This window comes from Rattus rattus, chromosome 2 (assembly GCF_011064425.1).
Source record: "Rattus rattus isolate New Zealand chromosome 2, Rrattus_CSIRO_v1, whole genome shotgun sequence".
NCBI lineage: Eukaryota > Metazoa > Chordata > Mammalia > Rodentia > Muridae > Rattus > Rattus rattus.
Genome location: NC_046155.1, coordinates 212,275,005 through 212,292,103, shown reverse-complemented (window position 1 = coordinate 212,292,103; position 17,099 = coordinate 212,275,005). Strand labels below are relative to the sequence as shown.

At 41.4% G+C, this 17,099-nt stretch overlaps 1 protein-coding gene across 1 annotated transcript in view; it reads right to left on the bottom strand.

Moving 5' to 3' along the window:
• Window positions 1-17,099, bottom strand: part of Samd3 (sterile alpha motif domain containing 3) — a 43,203-nt gene that overhangs the window by 5,717 nt on the left and 20,387 nt on the right. Inside the window, 2 exon segments of the mRNA XM_032894909.1 lie at window positions 162-362; window positions 13,972-14,139. Of these exon segments, the coding sequence (XP_032750800.1) occupies window positions 162-362; window positions 13,972-14,139 (369 nt within the window).

The following is a 17,099-nucleotide window of genomic DNA, read 5'->3' as shown; positions in this document are numbered from 1 at the left end:
TCCTGCTCATGCCCTAGTAAGACTCACACTGTCTTGCTGGGCCGTGTGGTCACTACTTCAGAGGAAAAGGAGGTGAAGTGGGGTGGGGTGGGGTGGTGGAGAGTCCGGAGGGGAATGAACTTGTCACCAAGAAGGGACATTGTTCTAGGTGATTAGCTGACCTGGCAAGGGTACTTCAGGAAAGGAACCATCTTAAGAATGTCCTTGAGAGGGGTTCAGCCCCCAATCATCTTTCTTCTTATTTCCAAAGTTTGACTCATCCTCTTGTCAACTTCTCTCCAGTCCCTGTCTGTTTTCACATACGCTCGCTGGAACCAGTTAATGTGCTCATCCACCTCCGAGTCTAGGTAAACAGAATCTTCCTGCCAAAGATTTTTCAAAGTGTCAGTGGCTCTCATGTTTCGGGGCAGTTGAAAACTTCGTGATACCCGGCTCTCCGAGAGGCTGCACCTCCCTCTTCTTGATGTATACCTAATTGTGTGTTGCCAAATGTATGTAATTTCACTTGGCCTTGAACATGGTTAACTAAGGGGCAGTCACTTATGAAAACAAATTAAATAGTTGCTTACAATGAAATTCTAATCTATGCTCTCTTTAAAGAATTGTATTTATTTTTATTTGTGGGTATGTATGTGTGCCTATAAATCTGTATATATGCCACTGTATCACTCCTGGTCATTATGTACTTGGTGGGTTGGGAATAGTTAGAGAATATCTCACACACCCCTGGTTAAAAACTTATAAGACAGCTTTGAGAAAGAAAGAAAGAAAACTTTCTATCAATTTCCTTTGGAGAAACTCAGTTAAGGACATTGAATGGAAGCTAACAAACAGGCTAGCTCACCAGGATGTAGGCAGATGGCATCTGTAAGTGAACAAGACCAAAGAACTTGTGGGCTCTGACATCAAATGTTACAGATGTTAGGGAGACGTCATGCCTACCTTTATGCCTGTGAGCTCAGTAGAACCAGCCAGACATAGATCGAGTGACTTCCTAGAGAAATATAATTTAGAATGGCTTAGGATAAAGCTTCTCCCATCTTACTCAATTTCATTAGATAAAAATTGTTCCACAAAGAAAAGGAAGGGTTTTAGAGCTCGATTCTACCTATCCTTTGAAGCTGAATGCTCACAATTTATGTAAAGTTTGCTTGAGAATTGAGAGAGAGAGAGAGAGAGAGAGAGAGAGAGAGAGAGAGCTCAGCTATTCTACAATGCCTCTCTGATGTGATCCTCAAATATAAAAGAACAGTGTGAGAGAGAATTCAGAATAAAATGAAGAACTAGGACGAAATACCAGGAACCAGGGACACTAACTTGGGCTTATCCCTGGAAGCACTGTCCGTTTGACATTGCAAAGGAACTAGGAACCTGAAGAGAAATGTGACTGCTTTCCTCATAATATTTCATATGTTATCTTGCTAAAGCCCAGTTTGCGAGCCGCTGTTATGGAAAGGTTTGAGACAAAAGAAAGAAATGTAATGTTTTAAAAGCTCCATAATTTACTTGGCCTGTCCAAATATACGTAAATATTACACAGTATATGAGGCAGTTTGGAGTGAAAAACAGAATCATTTCCAATAATGTTGAAAAGCATTTCATATAGTTACACATGCATTTTTTATTTACAGAAAGATATTCATCAAAGTAAAAGGGTAAATTAAAAAATTATATTTATTGAACAAAAAGGTCTCAAGCTAGCATTGTTTTTGAATGACGAAGTTTTAAAAAATGATGCTCCTTAAAATCATAGTCACATCAAACATACTAAATTATATAATGTTATATATTATACTATATCATTCAACTGTCTATTGAGACCAGGAACGAGAAACAGGCGCCAGAGAGATGGCTCAGTGGGTAAAAGTACCTGCAAACAAACAATCTGAGATCAATCTCAGAGTCCACACCGTGGAAAAGAGAACCAACTCCATCAACGAGTTTTACCATGTAGCCCAGGCTGGTCCCCAACCCTCAGTCCTCCTAACCCAGGTGGTTAAGTAATGCAGTTACAGGTAATGTGCCATCTCACTCAGCTAGAAAATATTTTTACTATTTCAAAAATAATAATAAATTGCCTTTACTGTAGTGTAATGTAACGTAATATAAATCTATAAAAAGACATGCAAGATGTGCATGAAGAAAATTAGTTATAAATAGATGTAGGGGTTGGCTATTTACAGTTAGAGTCAGCTTGTAAGAAGTCATCTGTTTCCAAAATGGTATAGACTCGACAACATTCCCGTTAATACATAAACTATCTGTGGTAGAGAGAAGTTAAAAAGCACTGACTCCTATTTCAGAAGACCGGAGTTTGTTCCTAGAACCGATGTGTCACGTGACTCAAAACTGCCTGTAACTCAAGCTGCAGGGGACCTGGGTGCCTCCTTTTGGCTCTATGGATTCTTGCATGCATGTGCACTGACCTGCATGCAGACACAGATAAACACATAATTTTTTTAAAAAATATAATTATCAACAGCACAACCAGCTAGTATCTTGATGATCAAATCCTAAAACTCACAAAAGACATAAAGCCCAAGAGTGGGCCAGTGTGATGGCTCAGCTGATGAACAGGACTGATAAACTGATGTCAACCTCTGGATCCTAGCAGGTGTCAAGAAAGAGCCAATCAAGAGAGATGTCTTCTGTCCTTCAGCTTGTACACACACACACACACACACACACACACACACACACACACACACACACACACACACACACACCCACACACACACACACACACACTCACACACACACACACACACACACACACACACACCACACACACACACACACACACACACTCACACACACACACACTCACACACAGACACACACTCACACTCACACTCACACACACATATACACCACACACACACACATAAACACACATACACACACCACACTCACACACTCACACCCACACACACACACACCACACACACACACACACACACCACACACACACACACACACACACACACACACACACCACACACACACCACACACACACACACACACACACACACACACACACACACACACACACACACACACACACACACACACACACACACACACTTTAAAATTCAGGATAAGGCTCCTCTGGAAAAGAATAATGAGATTATTATGATAACAGTGTAATAAGTAGAATGGAAGGTATCCAGATGTTCCTCAGCTGCACACCAAAGAATGCAGCTATTGTTGGACAGAGCAGCGGACATTTTCAGACCAGAACTAGGAGCAGCAAAGGTGCACCACAGGTCCCCGGGAGAGGAGAAGGCTGTCTCACAAACACACAGCATTATTTTGCTCACAAAATAAAAAGAGTCCTTTATGATCTAAGAACTTTCATGTTAAAGGCAAAACTTTTTTTAATTAAAGGAAATTGAAGAATATTTTATCAGTTCAAGGTGGAGAAAGGTTTTCTGAAGAAACTAAATCAAAAGTGAGAAGACTGATAACCATAATTGCATTAAAACGACAACTATGTCGAAACACAAGCAGAAAGATGTTTAAAAGAAAAAACACAGACTGCGAGGAGATACTGACAATGGATATAATTGATAAAGCTCATAAAAGTGAAATACTCATAAAATACATATGTATTTATGATTTTTGCAAATAAATAAGCTGACAAAAATGTCAAGGGCATGAACAGAAATTTCTTCCATTTTTATTAAATTGGTTATTTCTTGTTTACATTTCAAATGTTATTCCCTTCCCCAGTTTCCTGTCCATCAGCCCCCTAACCCTTCTCTATGGGTGTTCCCCTCCCCATTCACCCCCTGTTACTGCCCCCCAATAATCCCGTACACTGGGAGTTCAGTCTTGGCAGGACCAAGGGCTTCCCCTTCCACGGGTGCCCAACAAGGCTATTCATTGCTACCTATGAGGTTGGAACCCAGGGTCAGTCCATGTATAGTCTTTGGGTACTGGTTTAGTCCCTGGAAGCTCTGGTTGGTTGGCATTGTTGTTCTTATGGGGTCGCAAGCCCCTTCAGCTCCTTCAGACCTTTATGAACAGGAATTTCAAGGAAAAGTACATGTAAACCTTTTAGAAATATATGAAGATATACCCAATTCATGAATAATTACCATGAAAATCAGGACTAATAAAACAATCTACTTTCAGGTTTGAGTATAAAAGGCATCTAATAATAAGTCTCGCTCAGGAAGTCAAATGTCTACAATCATTTAGGAAAACAATGTAATTTTGTCTTGCAAAGTTGCAGACTTGCACAATCTATAAACCAGCAGTCCTGCCCTGTGCAAAAGTCTTTGGCAAAAGCGCCTGCATATGTCCTAAAACCAAACCAGACACAAGTCAGAGGACGATGGGTAGGCAAGCATCCAGAGACAATGGGATTCCCTGTCACATTAGATTACTCAACCTGTGGAGAAAGAAAGAAATAGCAGCCTGATTGTATCCCAAAGACATCACAGCAAGTGGAAAAAAGGAAGTTATCCAATTCCATCATATCATGACTTCCTATCTATCTCAAAAATAAGTCATATGAAACAGTAATTCATTCCACGCATAGATGACACGGAAATCACTGTCTTAAAAACCTGATAAAGGAGAACATAAAATTCCAAGGCATGGTTACTTCCAAACACCGTGATGTTGCCAAGGCAAGTGCTGGGGGAGGGGAGGAAAACTCAGGTCCATGCAATTATCTAGTACCAGCAGCTATCTAGTGGTAAGCTAAATGCCAATCTTGGTGCCCATTTTGTCTCATAGATTGTGTGCTTGTCACACACTGCACACTATTTTATATCTTCTCAAATGTATAGAAAGTATTTCTTAAGTAAAATGAAATCTAAACTTGAGTTATATGCATGGCTTGCTATTATTTAAATATAATGAAATTTTGATGTTAATGATACTCCTCACATTTATGCACGATGAACTTACCCATTATGACATCCCTTACCTATTATGACACTGAAATATCTAGGCAGCTCCTATTTGATCGACTAATGGGACTAGCCATGGTTAGGGTTTAGGTTCCAGATTGGGTATATTTCCTTACTAAGTGAGTGCATCAGAATTTAATTCTCAATATTCTTCCCCTTTGAAAGATTTATCTGACATTAGATGTATTTTTAATGACATTGTCAGAGCTCAAAGGAACTTAGAAATTGGTTGGTCCAGGTCTCTCTCCTTAGGACAAAGAGACTTCTCAAACACCAAAATGACCAGATTTTCTGGATGTTTCTGCTAGTGTAGACCTGCTTCTCTTGTTCTCCAAACCCATTCCTTAGCAGCGAACACTAGACAGGGGAATTCAGGGATGAGCCCCACTGGATTCTTACAGAACTGCGGCTGAGGTGTCTTTCATAAAGAATACATGGGATGTACTTCCACAAGGAAAATGGAAAGGGAGAGGAAGACGGGATGAGGGGTAAAGACACCACTCCTGCTCAGGGAGACAGGAAAGGCCACTCCAGGACAGTGGCCTCAAGGGAGTCCTCACGAATTAATGAGAAAGTGAACTGCTAGATTCAGACAGAGCAGATCTTCCTTTACTGCACTGGGACTTGTGGAGTGGCCTCTACAACCCCTGGGGATTCACTGAACCCCTCAGAGTTCAGTGCCAGCTGTCTGAAGTCTAGGCCGATGGCTAGGACAGAAATGAGAAGATGACTGTATCTAAATTAGATGGCAACAGATCATTGAGCCTACTTTTGAAAAGGGGAAAATACAGAATGGTTAAAAACAAATGTAATTGAACCTTTTCTTTTTTCTCGAAGGTGAATAAACTCAAGTTGAGTTTTACTAAACACACTCTCATTTTAGACTCTGCGGTCTGAATGAATGATTCTGCAGAGACAGTGTCTTGTTAGAAGCCAAGCGTGGTGGCACACATCTGCCACTCCAGCGCTTGGAACCTAGAGGCAGGAGAATGGGAGTTTAAGCTCAGCTTTTGGCTACACAGTGAATTCAAAGCTAAACCGTGCTACCTGAGATCCAGCTTCAAGGACAGAAGTGGGGCAGGAGAGGTGACTTGAAGGTCAAGAGCTGGTCTCTCAGAGGACCTAAATCCGATTCCGAGCACCCATATGGCAGCTCACAACCCTGAGTAACTTCGAAGCCAAGGTATCGATGCCAATGACCTCTTCTGGTTTCCAAGGGTCAGGCATGCATGCGGTACATGGATGATCAAGCAGACAAAACACCTACATGCATACAATTTTGAATGACAATTGCGTGAACATTAATACCTTGATAAGACCAAGGACACCACTGTCATGCAGCTGACATACAGCGTATCATCTTTGTGACTAGTAAAGTTCACGGTTTTAGACATTAAACCTTGTTACAGGGTTGTTTATATAATGTGACATCGTGCTATACTGACAGACTGCATGAAGTAGTTTTAAAAAGTAGTGCTATTTTTATTTCAGAAGTTGGCAATGAGAAGGAAACGTGACCTGGCTTCTCTACAAAGGCGGAAGTGCTTCTGTTTTTCCGACTAACAATCACAGAGGGCAAATTCAGAGCTTTCCAGTAAGGTATGTTCTTTTCAAGACACCGTGCGTTTTTTCTAAAGCTGGAGTTTGCTTCTGTAGTAGGAGAGTTCCTTCATAAGGACTAGTGAAGCCTGCATATGGGTTATAACATTTGAAAAGACACTTGAACTTGCACAATTCATAATTCATTCTTAAATCATACTTAAACTTTGAATACGTGCGCTGTCTAAAAGAAATCTCGTAATTTCTCAGTAATTTCCACTCTGTCCGCATAATGATTTCTGAAAGGTCAAAGAGCTTTGTTTCTGATAGCGTCCTCTGTTGAGAATATTTTCAAGGACTAAAACAATCTTTTCATGGTCAAAAAAAAAAAACCCTTTAAACATCATATTTTTAAAATTTCGTTCTCCTTCAGGTATACTCTACTTCTCCGGCACTGTGTAAAAAATGTCTGCTGCTATGCTTCTCTGTCGAGCGTCACCCTCTTCTCCTCTACCTTTTTCCCAAGGTTAAATAGACTTGAGGGACCCAACATGATAGGCACTGGGCACTTGTGGCTTCTGATGAGCTTAAACATGCCTATCTCATTGGATGGCCATGCTGGTAATACTAGATTTCAAACGCAAGAGCAGAATGTAGACTATATCATTGATTTTTATAATGATCGCACATCGAAAAGATAATATGGCAGCCACAACTGGCTTAGTAAAAGATACTGATGTCAATTTCATATGCTTCTTCTTACCTTTTTTAGAAAGCTAGAAATTACCTCTGTGTTTCATGCTCTATTTCTGTTGGAGAGTGCCTCGTTGGAACTTCGGGGGGGGGGGGGTTGTTCAAATCAAATCCCAGTTGCGCCTGTTTTGAATGGTCTGGTCACTAAGTAGAATTTGGGAATGATGCTTTCCCTTTTCATTCTGATCAGCTTCCGGATTTAGCATGCAGGCCTGAACCTCAAGCGATCAGCTTTGCCCAGTGCTGACTTGTAAAACTTCCCAGAATTGGTAAATTAGCTGCCTGGTGGGAATAATTGTATTGTATCTGGAATACAGTTAACCGTGAACATTTTTCTTGATTTTATGCTGTCTAGTTTGGTTTTGAACCGAGAGAGGGACATCTGTGGGAAGGATATAAAAATGAGTACTTATGCAATCAATCACCATGTGTCAGCTGCAGCAGGAAACAAACAGCCTTGCCACAGGAAACAGCCACAGGGACACTGCAAGGATTCCCAGACAGGCTTTGGCACAACTTGCAAGCTACTTTATTTCTGGGTCAAACTGAGTAGCACGAAATACCACTTCCCAGCTTTATACTCAGAAAGCGTGTACATACTAAATAAACAGGAAGAAAAGAGGAACGGTAAATACAGTGTCGGTAACTTAACACGGTCCTCTCGCTCAATAAACTACCGCGATAGTTGGCAGAGCATTTTACATCCCGATGGGACAAATGTTTACTTCGGTTCGTCCATGTTTCAGACTCCAGGAAGTGTCCCTTACGAATGTCTTAGGAAGGGAAATGAAAAGTGCATGTGTTTATATGCAGGGAGATATTTTGTTTTCCACTTTTAAAGCAGTTTTATTCTAGTACACGGCAGTGCTCCTCACAGAGCTCCCTCACTGGCTACAGAACAAAGTCACAGACCGGAAGGACCAGCCAGTCCCTCAGGAATGTTTCCACCACTCCAGGAGAGTCAGAAAAGTCACAGAGAAGCAAGATGGAAGCCTGGCGTTCCCAGTGCTGATGAGGTTGGGCATGATTCTGCCATTAGGGCCACCAGATGGTGGCTGGAGACTATGCTAGCTAAAAAGGAGTTTGTTTTTTTTTTTTTAATTTTCAGAAGCAATAGAAAAAAAGAATAATGTGATAATCAAAATATTATTCAACCCTTTCTCTTTCTTCCTTTCTTCCTTTCTTCCTTCCTTCCTTTCTTTTTTCCTTCCTTTCTTTCTTTTCCTTTCTTTCTTTTTTTCTTCCTTCCTTTCTTTCTTTCTTTTCTTTCTTCTTTCTTCCTTTCTTCCTTTCTTTCTTTCTTGGGATTGAATCCAGATACTTGCACATGGTCATACCCGCACACAGACACTCACATACACTTAATATATATAATTAAAAATAATAAAGCTGGGAGAGGGGTGTACACCTTTAATTTCAGAACTCGAGAGGCAAAGGCAAGCAGATTCTCTATGAATTCAAGGCCAGCCTAGTCTGCATAGCAAATTCCAGGCCATCCAAGGCTATATAGTAAGATCTTGTCTCAAAAATAAAATAGGAAGATAAAATGAGCAAATCTTTTCTTTAAAAGTGTGTGTATATCCCAGTGGCTTTGTTGGGGTGTTTAAAAGAGGCCCAGAGGTTCTCCAAGTGATCCTAAAAACAAATAAAGATTGTGTGGTCTCCAAGATCAAGTGTCCCTGGGTGCACCAGGTACCACTATCTATCCCTTTGCCAGACAACAGAGATACAACATGGCTCATCCCTCCAGCCCTCTCCACACTGTCACAGCAGCCTGTACAGGAGCAAGAGACTGTTGGTATTGGTGTTCTTCCAGCTAGCCAGGGCTTACAAGCTTCTTCTGTCCCAGTGCTCCACATCTAGACAGCACCTCTGTCCTAGTCTAGATCTATGAGAAGCCACATGCTACCAAGTCATCCTGGAACCAGACGATCAGGAGAGGAGTCCTTTTTCCCCTTATTCTGAAGTAAGTCACCATCCACCAGTCATAGACACTGGCTTTACACTAAGCATGGCTGACAAGCGTTCAGTAACAACTATTAAGTAACAAATGCAGTGCGGGATGACAGGAGACCAAGAGAACAACAGAGGAGGAGAAAATGCCAGCAACATACGGTCACCGAAGTTAAACCATCTGCTTTGAGATTCTACACATTTGTACGAACTCGCCTTCTTAGTCAGGGTTTCTATCGCTGAGATGAAACGCTATGATCAAAAGCGAGCTGGGGGAAAAGGGTTAATTTGGCTTCATCACTGAAGGAATTCAGGACAGGACTTCAAGCAGAGCAGGAGCCTGGAGGCAGGAGCTGATGCAGAGGTCACAGAGGGGTGCTGCTTAGTGGCTTGCTCAGCCTACTTTCTTATAGAACCCAGGGATGGCATCATCCACAATGGGCTGGGCCCTCCTCCTCCATCAATCACTAATGAAGAAAATGCCCTACAGATGGAGCTTATGGAGGCATTTTCTCAATCGAGCCTTCCTCCTTTCTAGTTTGCGTGTCCAGTTGACAGAAGAGTGGCCAGCACATTCACTAAGAAATATACAGTAAAATACAATTGAGAAAAGGAAACTAAACAGATTTAAGTAGGAGAGTGAGCAAGCTGGTGAGATGGGTCATTGGTCAGAAGTGTGTACTGTACAAGCCTAGTGGCCTCGGTCTGCTCCCTATAGCTGTCATGAAGAGGGAAAGAGAGACCTGACTCCACAAAGTTCTTCTCTGACCTCCACACAAGCACCGTGGCATGTACACGAGCACATACATCTACATGAACACTCATAATCAATTAATTTAAAAAGGAAAGGAAACACAGTTTCCAATGCATGGAACTGTAAATAATCATCTGGTTCTGGATTATCTGGGCACATCTCGAGCCTCACGGCAGGCTACCGCTTCCCTATTCTCAGGCTTTCCCTTGTTTTCCCTTATTTCTTTAGACGCCAAGGGTCAAATGCTTAGTACGTGGTGGCGTGGCTGCTGTACTGATACAAGACCGGACAAGCAGCAACACGAGGTCTGGAGGTTGGAAAGACATTTTTAAAGACAGCAAAACACTCAGCTTCTTGAGGGAGTGGTTTGGAGATGGGGCTTAGAATCCTGGCACAGTGAACTATGGTGGGCATGTTCTTAGTGGACCATCAGAGGCACTCAAGTCCCCAGATACACAGGTAGGGTACCAGTACTGCTCTTGCTTTGAGCACTATAGCTAAACAGCATAGTTTGTGTAGAGCCAAACTATGAGAGCATAGAAGGCAAGGAACAAGAGGTTCTGTTGAGAGTCACACAAGTGATTATGGATTATGGAAGTTTATGTGATAGGACTAAGAACCCCGCATTCGTTGCTTGAGACGCCATCCATTCTTGTGCCCTATCGCCAAAGAAAGAAGTAACTGGAGAAAACCAATCAAATCAAATCAACCTCCTCGCCTCCCGAATCCCTTCCTTCAAGGGACCAATCCCTCTTCTCTGCCTTAGAACATGTGGGCGGCTTCCTGCTTCTCGCCTGCTTTAACGCTTTGCATCTCTACAGCATATGAGATACATTTATTTATTTTTCTATAGTGTGGACATATTGTACCAGCCAAGAAACTTTTAAAATATGAGAATTACCCAACAATATCTAAGACCAAACACCTTTGATGTTCAAACCTTAAGAGAGCTATCAGAAGGTCAAAGTGGTGATTGGAAGTAATTTAGACAATCAGTATGAGGTACTAAAATCCATGACATAAATCCAGTGTATTGAGGTTCTGCCAACTTCCACAACCATGTTTATTCATTTTTTATCACTGCGGGAGCTGGAAAATATATAGGAATACATGGCTTCTGTGGTTCATTCCTTAAAAGCTTATGACTTTTTAGAAGACAAAATCTGGTACAGAGAGGCACCAGACTTTAAGGAAACAGTAATTTACAGCTCCATTTGAAAAGTACGTAAATACTTTCAATGACATTTCCTTCCCAGGAAAACTATCGTTACTCAGATATAACCAATTTCTGTTTTAGTTTAGACAGCAGGAAAGTAAAAATCTCTGTTTAATTACAAAATAAAGCCCAGTCCTGAAAAATTCAATTCCCTGTTCTGTTTAAATCAATGCCTCTGTGTAGGCCTTAGAGGTATCCATCCCATAATATAGGCGCCACTGAGAGTCTAGAAGAGAAGATACAGACACAGATACAGACACAGACACAGACACAGACACACAGACACACAGACACACAGACACACACACACACACACACACACACACACTGTAGTTCCAAATAATTCTAAGGTGTTTTGACAAGAGACAATGTACAAAGAGGACTCAGAGATGTTATATTAACTAAAGGAACACATCAACTGGGATTCGTGCCGCTCAAGGTGGCCTCTGACTACAGGAGACATGAAGTTTCAACTCAGGGGACGATTGCTATTTATTCAACTTTATCAGTTCCAAAGTGTTTCAATGTGATATGAACCACAGGAAAAGTGGGGGCATGGAACTGAATTAACTTATTTTTAATTTACTTAGAAAGGAACTTCACTTTCAGTGTAGCAAAAATCTGCTTTTTGAGGGAGGAAATCAATTTATGCACAATTCTTATCATCAGTGCCCTTGAGGTTAAAACCTTCCATCTTAGAGAAAAATTTAACATATACAACGTTAAAGTGGGGGTGAAATATTTAAAACAGAATGTTTATAGGGAAGGGAAATAGCAGGATGTCCTAAGGAGAGGTGAAACATCCTATATTGCAAGAAAGCTCTCTGAGATAGGAAGTAAACAATTCATAGTAGTTTAGGAAGTCCCTGAAACTGGTCAGATTCACTAGTCTCAAGGGTAAAGATGGCCCAGAAAATGCCCAGATATGCTTACCTACCTGGGAGAAGCAGAGATCATCTGACATGCTAACAAGGCTCTCAGGTGAACTAAACTACAAAGAGGGGGCTCAGACCATCCAAACCACCCAAAAAGAACACCATCCAACCCCAATGAGCTGCTTACAAATTGTGCAATAAGCTTTAGGCCCCCGGCTTTGGTGAGTTGTCACCCACGCTGAGTCATTTCTGCTCCCGTAAGTAGCCCCAATAACACTCCTTGGCTCACCGAGTTAGACATTGATAGTATCTGCACTTAGTCTGTCACCAATGTCTTCTCTGGGGTGAAATCTCCCCAGGAGTAGTGTTACACAGCAATAATGTAATATTGTTCTTTTCTAGAGTGACATTTTAAGAATATGTGCAAAATTCTTAAAAACGTAGAACTATCTTATCATGATTTTAATTCATTTTCTCTCCTTTTTCAAAAGCCAATGTCTCAATCTATAGCTTGACTAAGCTTGAACTCTCTGCCCTCTTGCCTGAGCCTCCCACGTGTGTGCTTACAAGTTTGTGCTTTCACAGACACCGTGGTTTTAGTGTGTATCTGGAATTGTACAAGTAAAATTTCTAAAAATATTCCTTACTAAATTCAGGGTACCCTTTAGTGGTCTTGTCATTTTGTCAAAGAGACCTATAATTAGTAGTATCTTAACTGACAGCACATGAAAGCCTCATTTACAGTTTTAATAAAATATTTAAGCAATAAACCTCCGTCTGAAACTTTACATGGTGCATGATGCTGGAATGCATGTTTTACAAAGCATGGTAAGCATATGTCCACGAACTGGAGTTCTTAGAGAAATACTGTGGAAACTGACCTGATCACAGAGTTTACTCTATTAATAATAAACAAATATACCAGATGAAAAAATAGAATGTTTGCATCATGCACATTTTAAAATATAAATGTATAAAGAATCAGGATTTATAATATTCCTGTAGATTAAAGTGAAAATGTAATTGGGAGGGCAAGAAATTCAATGTCTATATTTAGTAATTTGTACAGCCTTCCTAAGATTTGTACAGCAATCTATTATAGTTAGCAATTAGTAATTTAAACAGGAAAATATTTTTCTGAGGACATCTGGGCTCTGAGTAGTTAAAAAACACTTGTTAAGACTCACATGGCCTCTCCTTGGTGGAGAAGGAGTCTTTAGGCTTTGCCTGGTCAGTCCTCAGCTTGAAGCTACTCACAGCCTGGGATTGGAAGCCTTCTCAACCAGCAGTTGAAGGAAGCCAGTATAGATCGCTGTAACCATGCTTGTGAATATCTGCCTCTCCAGACCCTTGGGACTGCAGACCGCCTAATGTGAGCATTAAAATGGTTCTAGGTGTAGGAGCACAGTTCGGTAGAACATTGCCTAGCATGCACAAGACCCTGGGTTCAATCTCTAGGACTTAAAAAAAATCTAAATTAATGTTAAGATCACGACTCTCTGTAGAAATATGAGCATCACAACATGAGGTGCAAGACAGTGTGACGGTGCAGGTCTGTAATCCCAATACTTTGGAAGCAAAGGCGGGAGGATCAGCAGTTCAAGGTCACTTTTGGCTAGATAAGAATTTGAAGCAAGTTTGACCTCTTGAGACATTCTAAAAACTAAGAGGAAAAGAGAATTGTAAGTGCAGTACAGAATGAGAAGAAGAGAGACAGTTCAGGAACCCAGAGCCTAAAAGGTTTCCCCAGTTTCTTTGAAGGCTGTGAAGAGAATGGTGATGAGAGGTATACTAACATCTTGGTTACTGACAACCTTTAAGAAACATTATGTCAGACATGCAAACCATTGATTTTATTGGCAACTTTTAAAGGGTATCTCACTTTGCTTTTGTGCTACAATTTATCGTCACGTCATTAATCAGCCGAGGTTGTCGGAGTGTTTAGGGTTCAGGCTTACTTTTATCTGCACAATTTTAATTTCGTTAGATCTTATGTCAGCGAGAGACTTCCTTGTCTGGCCTCTTCGGTGTCCAAATTTACACTTATTTCTCATGACTTGTTCATCGTCTTCTATGGGTCTTCGGACATATTTAAAGCGATCCTTGAGGGCTCGTTTCCATAAAAACTGTATAAAATAATAAAGCAGGCCAATCAGTCTTTAAAGGGCTTCACATAGTCCTGTAGAACAATACGATCTTTGTATGTGACCCTTAGGGTTGAAATTGCTTTCATCGTATTAGAATAGAAGCAATGATTCAATCCTTAGATTTATCCTGACAACAGTTCTGTGTTCAAATTGTAGTCCCTCAATTAGAGCTAAGAAACCAAGACGCAGCAAAAACAAACAACAAACACTAAACAGAACCCAACCCAACCAGTGCACTTATCTTCTTGGGAGCGTACGGAGCCACCAAGAAAACATTAGTCAAAGGTTTGGCATCTAGCCATTGCCATCGCTAGTCTCATGGCTCAAGTCCCAGCAGTCCTTGGTCTTTAGAATCCTCTGTAGCTTAGCTTGGGAAGACTCAGATCCAGTACTAAAGCTACTCTGCACTAACCGATACCTTCCAGTAAGTAACTCCTTTAGCCTAGGTTCTTCGGCTACCAAATGGAGCAGTATGATCTTTCCTGTCAAACGTGCATGTGCGTGCGTGCGTGCGTGCGTGCGTGTGTGTGTGCGTGTGTGTGTGTGTGTGTAGGTGCATATTTAGGGGCACATCCTATGTGTGCACATGCATATGAAAGCCAGAGGTCAACCAAGGATTTTTTTTTTTTAAGAAGCCACTTACCTTGGTCTCTCACTGGCCTGGGGCTTGATGACTAGGCTGGGCCTGCTACAGGGATCTGTTTGTCCCTGCTTTCTCAGCACTGAGATGGTAAGAATGCATGTGTTATCATGCTATTTACATGTGTGTTTGTTTGGTTTTTTTTTTTTTTGAGCTGGGGACAAAGGGCCTTTCCTCCCCAGCCGTGTGTTGACTTTTAAACTGGTCCCCATGCTTAGGCACACTTTTGCTGACTGAGTTGAGAGACAGAAACAGAGAGACATTCCTCTTTTTTTTTTTTTTTTTTTTTTTTTGATTTTTTCGAGCTGGGACCCGGGCCAGGGCCTTCCTAGGCAAGCGCTCTACCACTAAAATCTGTGTTTTTGTGTTTTTAATGATGCTGAGTAGTGGTATAAGATCATGCCTTTAATCCCAGCCCTTGAGAGGCAGAGGCAGGTGGATCTCTGAGTCTGAGGCCAGCCTGGTCTCCAGAGCCAGTTCCAGGACAGCCAGTGATACATAACGAAATCCTTTCTCTAAAAACCAGAAGAGGTGAGGAGGGGAAGAGAGAGCACGAATCTTGGGAATAGCTACTTGTGGAAGATACTTACAAAGTGTTATTCCTAAAGCATCTTGGCATCTGACCAGTTATATGGAGGCGTTCCACAGGCTCAGTCTGGGGCTTCCTTATGCTTTGATTAAGTTCCTAGGCATGAGTGACTCAGAGATGCTCTGTCATATCCCCCAGGCTTGGATGTTCTGCTGTTGCTGTCTTATACTGACAGCACAAAACCAGTAGATAGCTTGTAGTTTTCCTCAGTCCTGACATGACCTAGTTCAGATCACTTTGGGTTTCCTACAGTTCAGAAGGGACAGGAGCTCTGCTGCACCCATAGCCATCACCTGCTTGGAGATCGTGGAATGGACAACTCCCCAGCCTTTCCTCACACATCTCTCAAACACAAGTCGATCAATCATGCATGCTTGTCCATGGGCCTACTCACTCACATGCGTACCTGCTCTGTTGTGAGTACCTGCTCTGTGCTCTGCCCTGTGAGCTACTCACATAACAATATGAGAAGGTGGATTCAGTGGAAAACAACCGTGCTGGAGCACAGCCATCACACATTCCTAGAGTCTCCAGCTAAGGAGGTGAGAAGTCCCACACAGACGCAGCTTTCTTAATCATTCTGAAATCATGTGCTCCTTATGACATGACATAGTCTGCAGCCTTGTGTTGCAAACCCAAATATAATCCTCAGGAGACATCTGAAAAGTGAAGTGTGTGCATCATCTTACGTGATGCAGGGGAAAAAACAAAAACACAACAACTTGACCAAAAGAGTAAAAACTGGAGAAAGCAAAACAAAGCAAAAGAGACAAAGAGACTACAATTAGAAAGAAAGAAAAAAAAATCCAGAAACAGAAGAATCAAATACCATGCATAATATGGAGTGTATGGGACACTATGCAAACTATTATTAATTTTCATGGGCATAAAAATAGTAATTTTGCTATAGAGGAAACTGTCATGTTAAGGTCTTTGCTAAAGGTAAGGTTCTGTGGTAATGAACCTACCTAAAGTGTACAAGGCTCTGCATTCAGTTCTCAACATGGTGAAATTAACCACGAAAGCAATAACAACAGCAAAAAGAAGTTTAGAGTAACTTGTTTCTAAACTTGTTTCTAATCATGTACCACAAACAACATGCAGGAAGAAGATAAATACCACAAAAATCTTATCAGCCGATGAACCTGAAATAGCAGTCTGTGAATGCTCCTTGCTTCTCCTCCCCAAATTCATGATATTTGAGGACATTTGCTATAACTAGCGTGGACAGGAAGCCACACACACCTAGTGGGCTCCAAGGGTCCTGCTCGCTGTCCCATGATGCTCATGAGGATTCGAGCCACAGAGAACTAGAAGTTATCTAGCACCAAATGTAATTGTGTGAAGAGAAATCTTGGTCTTGGATACCTACATAAATCACTGTGTAAATCTGAAAAATTTCAAGACAGTTTAAAAAAAAACCAGCTTTAAAAGTAACCAAGTCTCTCTTCTACTCCTTTTCTTCTTCATTCCCTTACACACACACACACACACACACACACACACACACACACACACACACACCACAGGCAGCTCTCTCAGGGTTCTTGGACATTTTCTACATCATGCAATTCTCATGAGCATAACTTCATATAAAAATGGGGTGAGAGTTTGGGTAAATATCTATTTATGCACCAGCCTCCTCCACATATCTTTAGGTGTGCAAACGAGGCTACAACTGCTAAGCTATTTTCCACGTCTCTATTATCT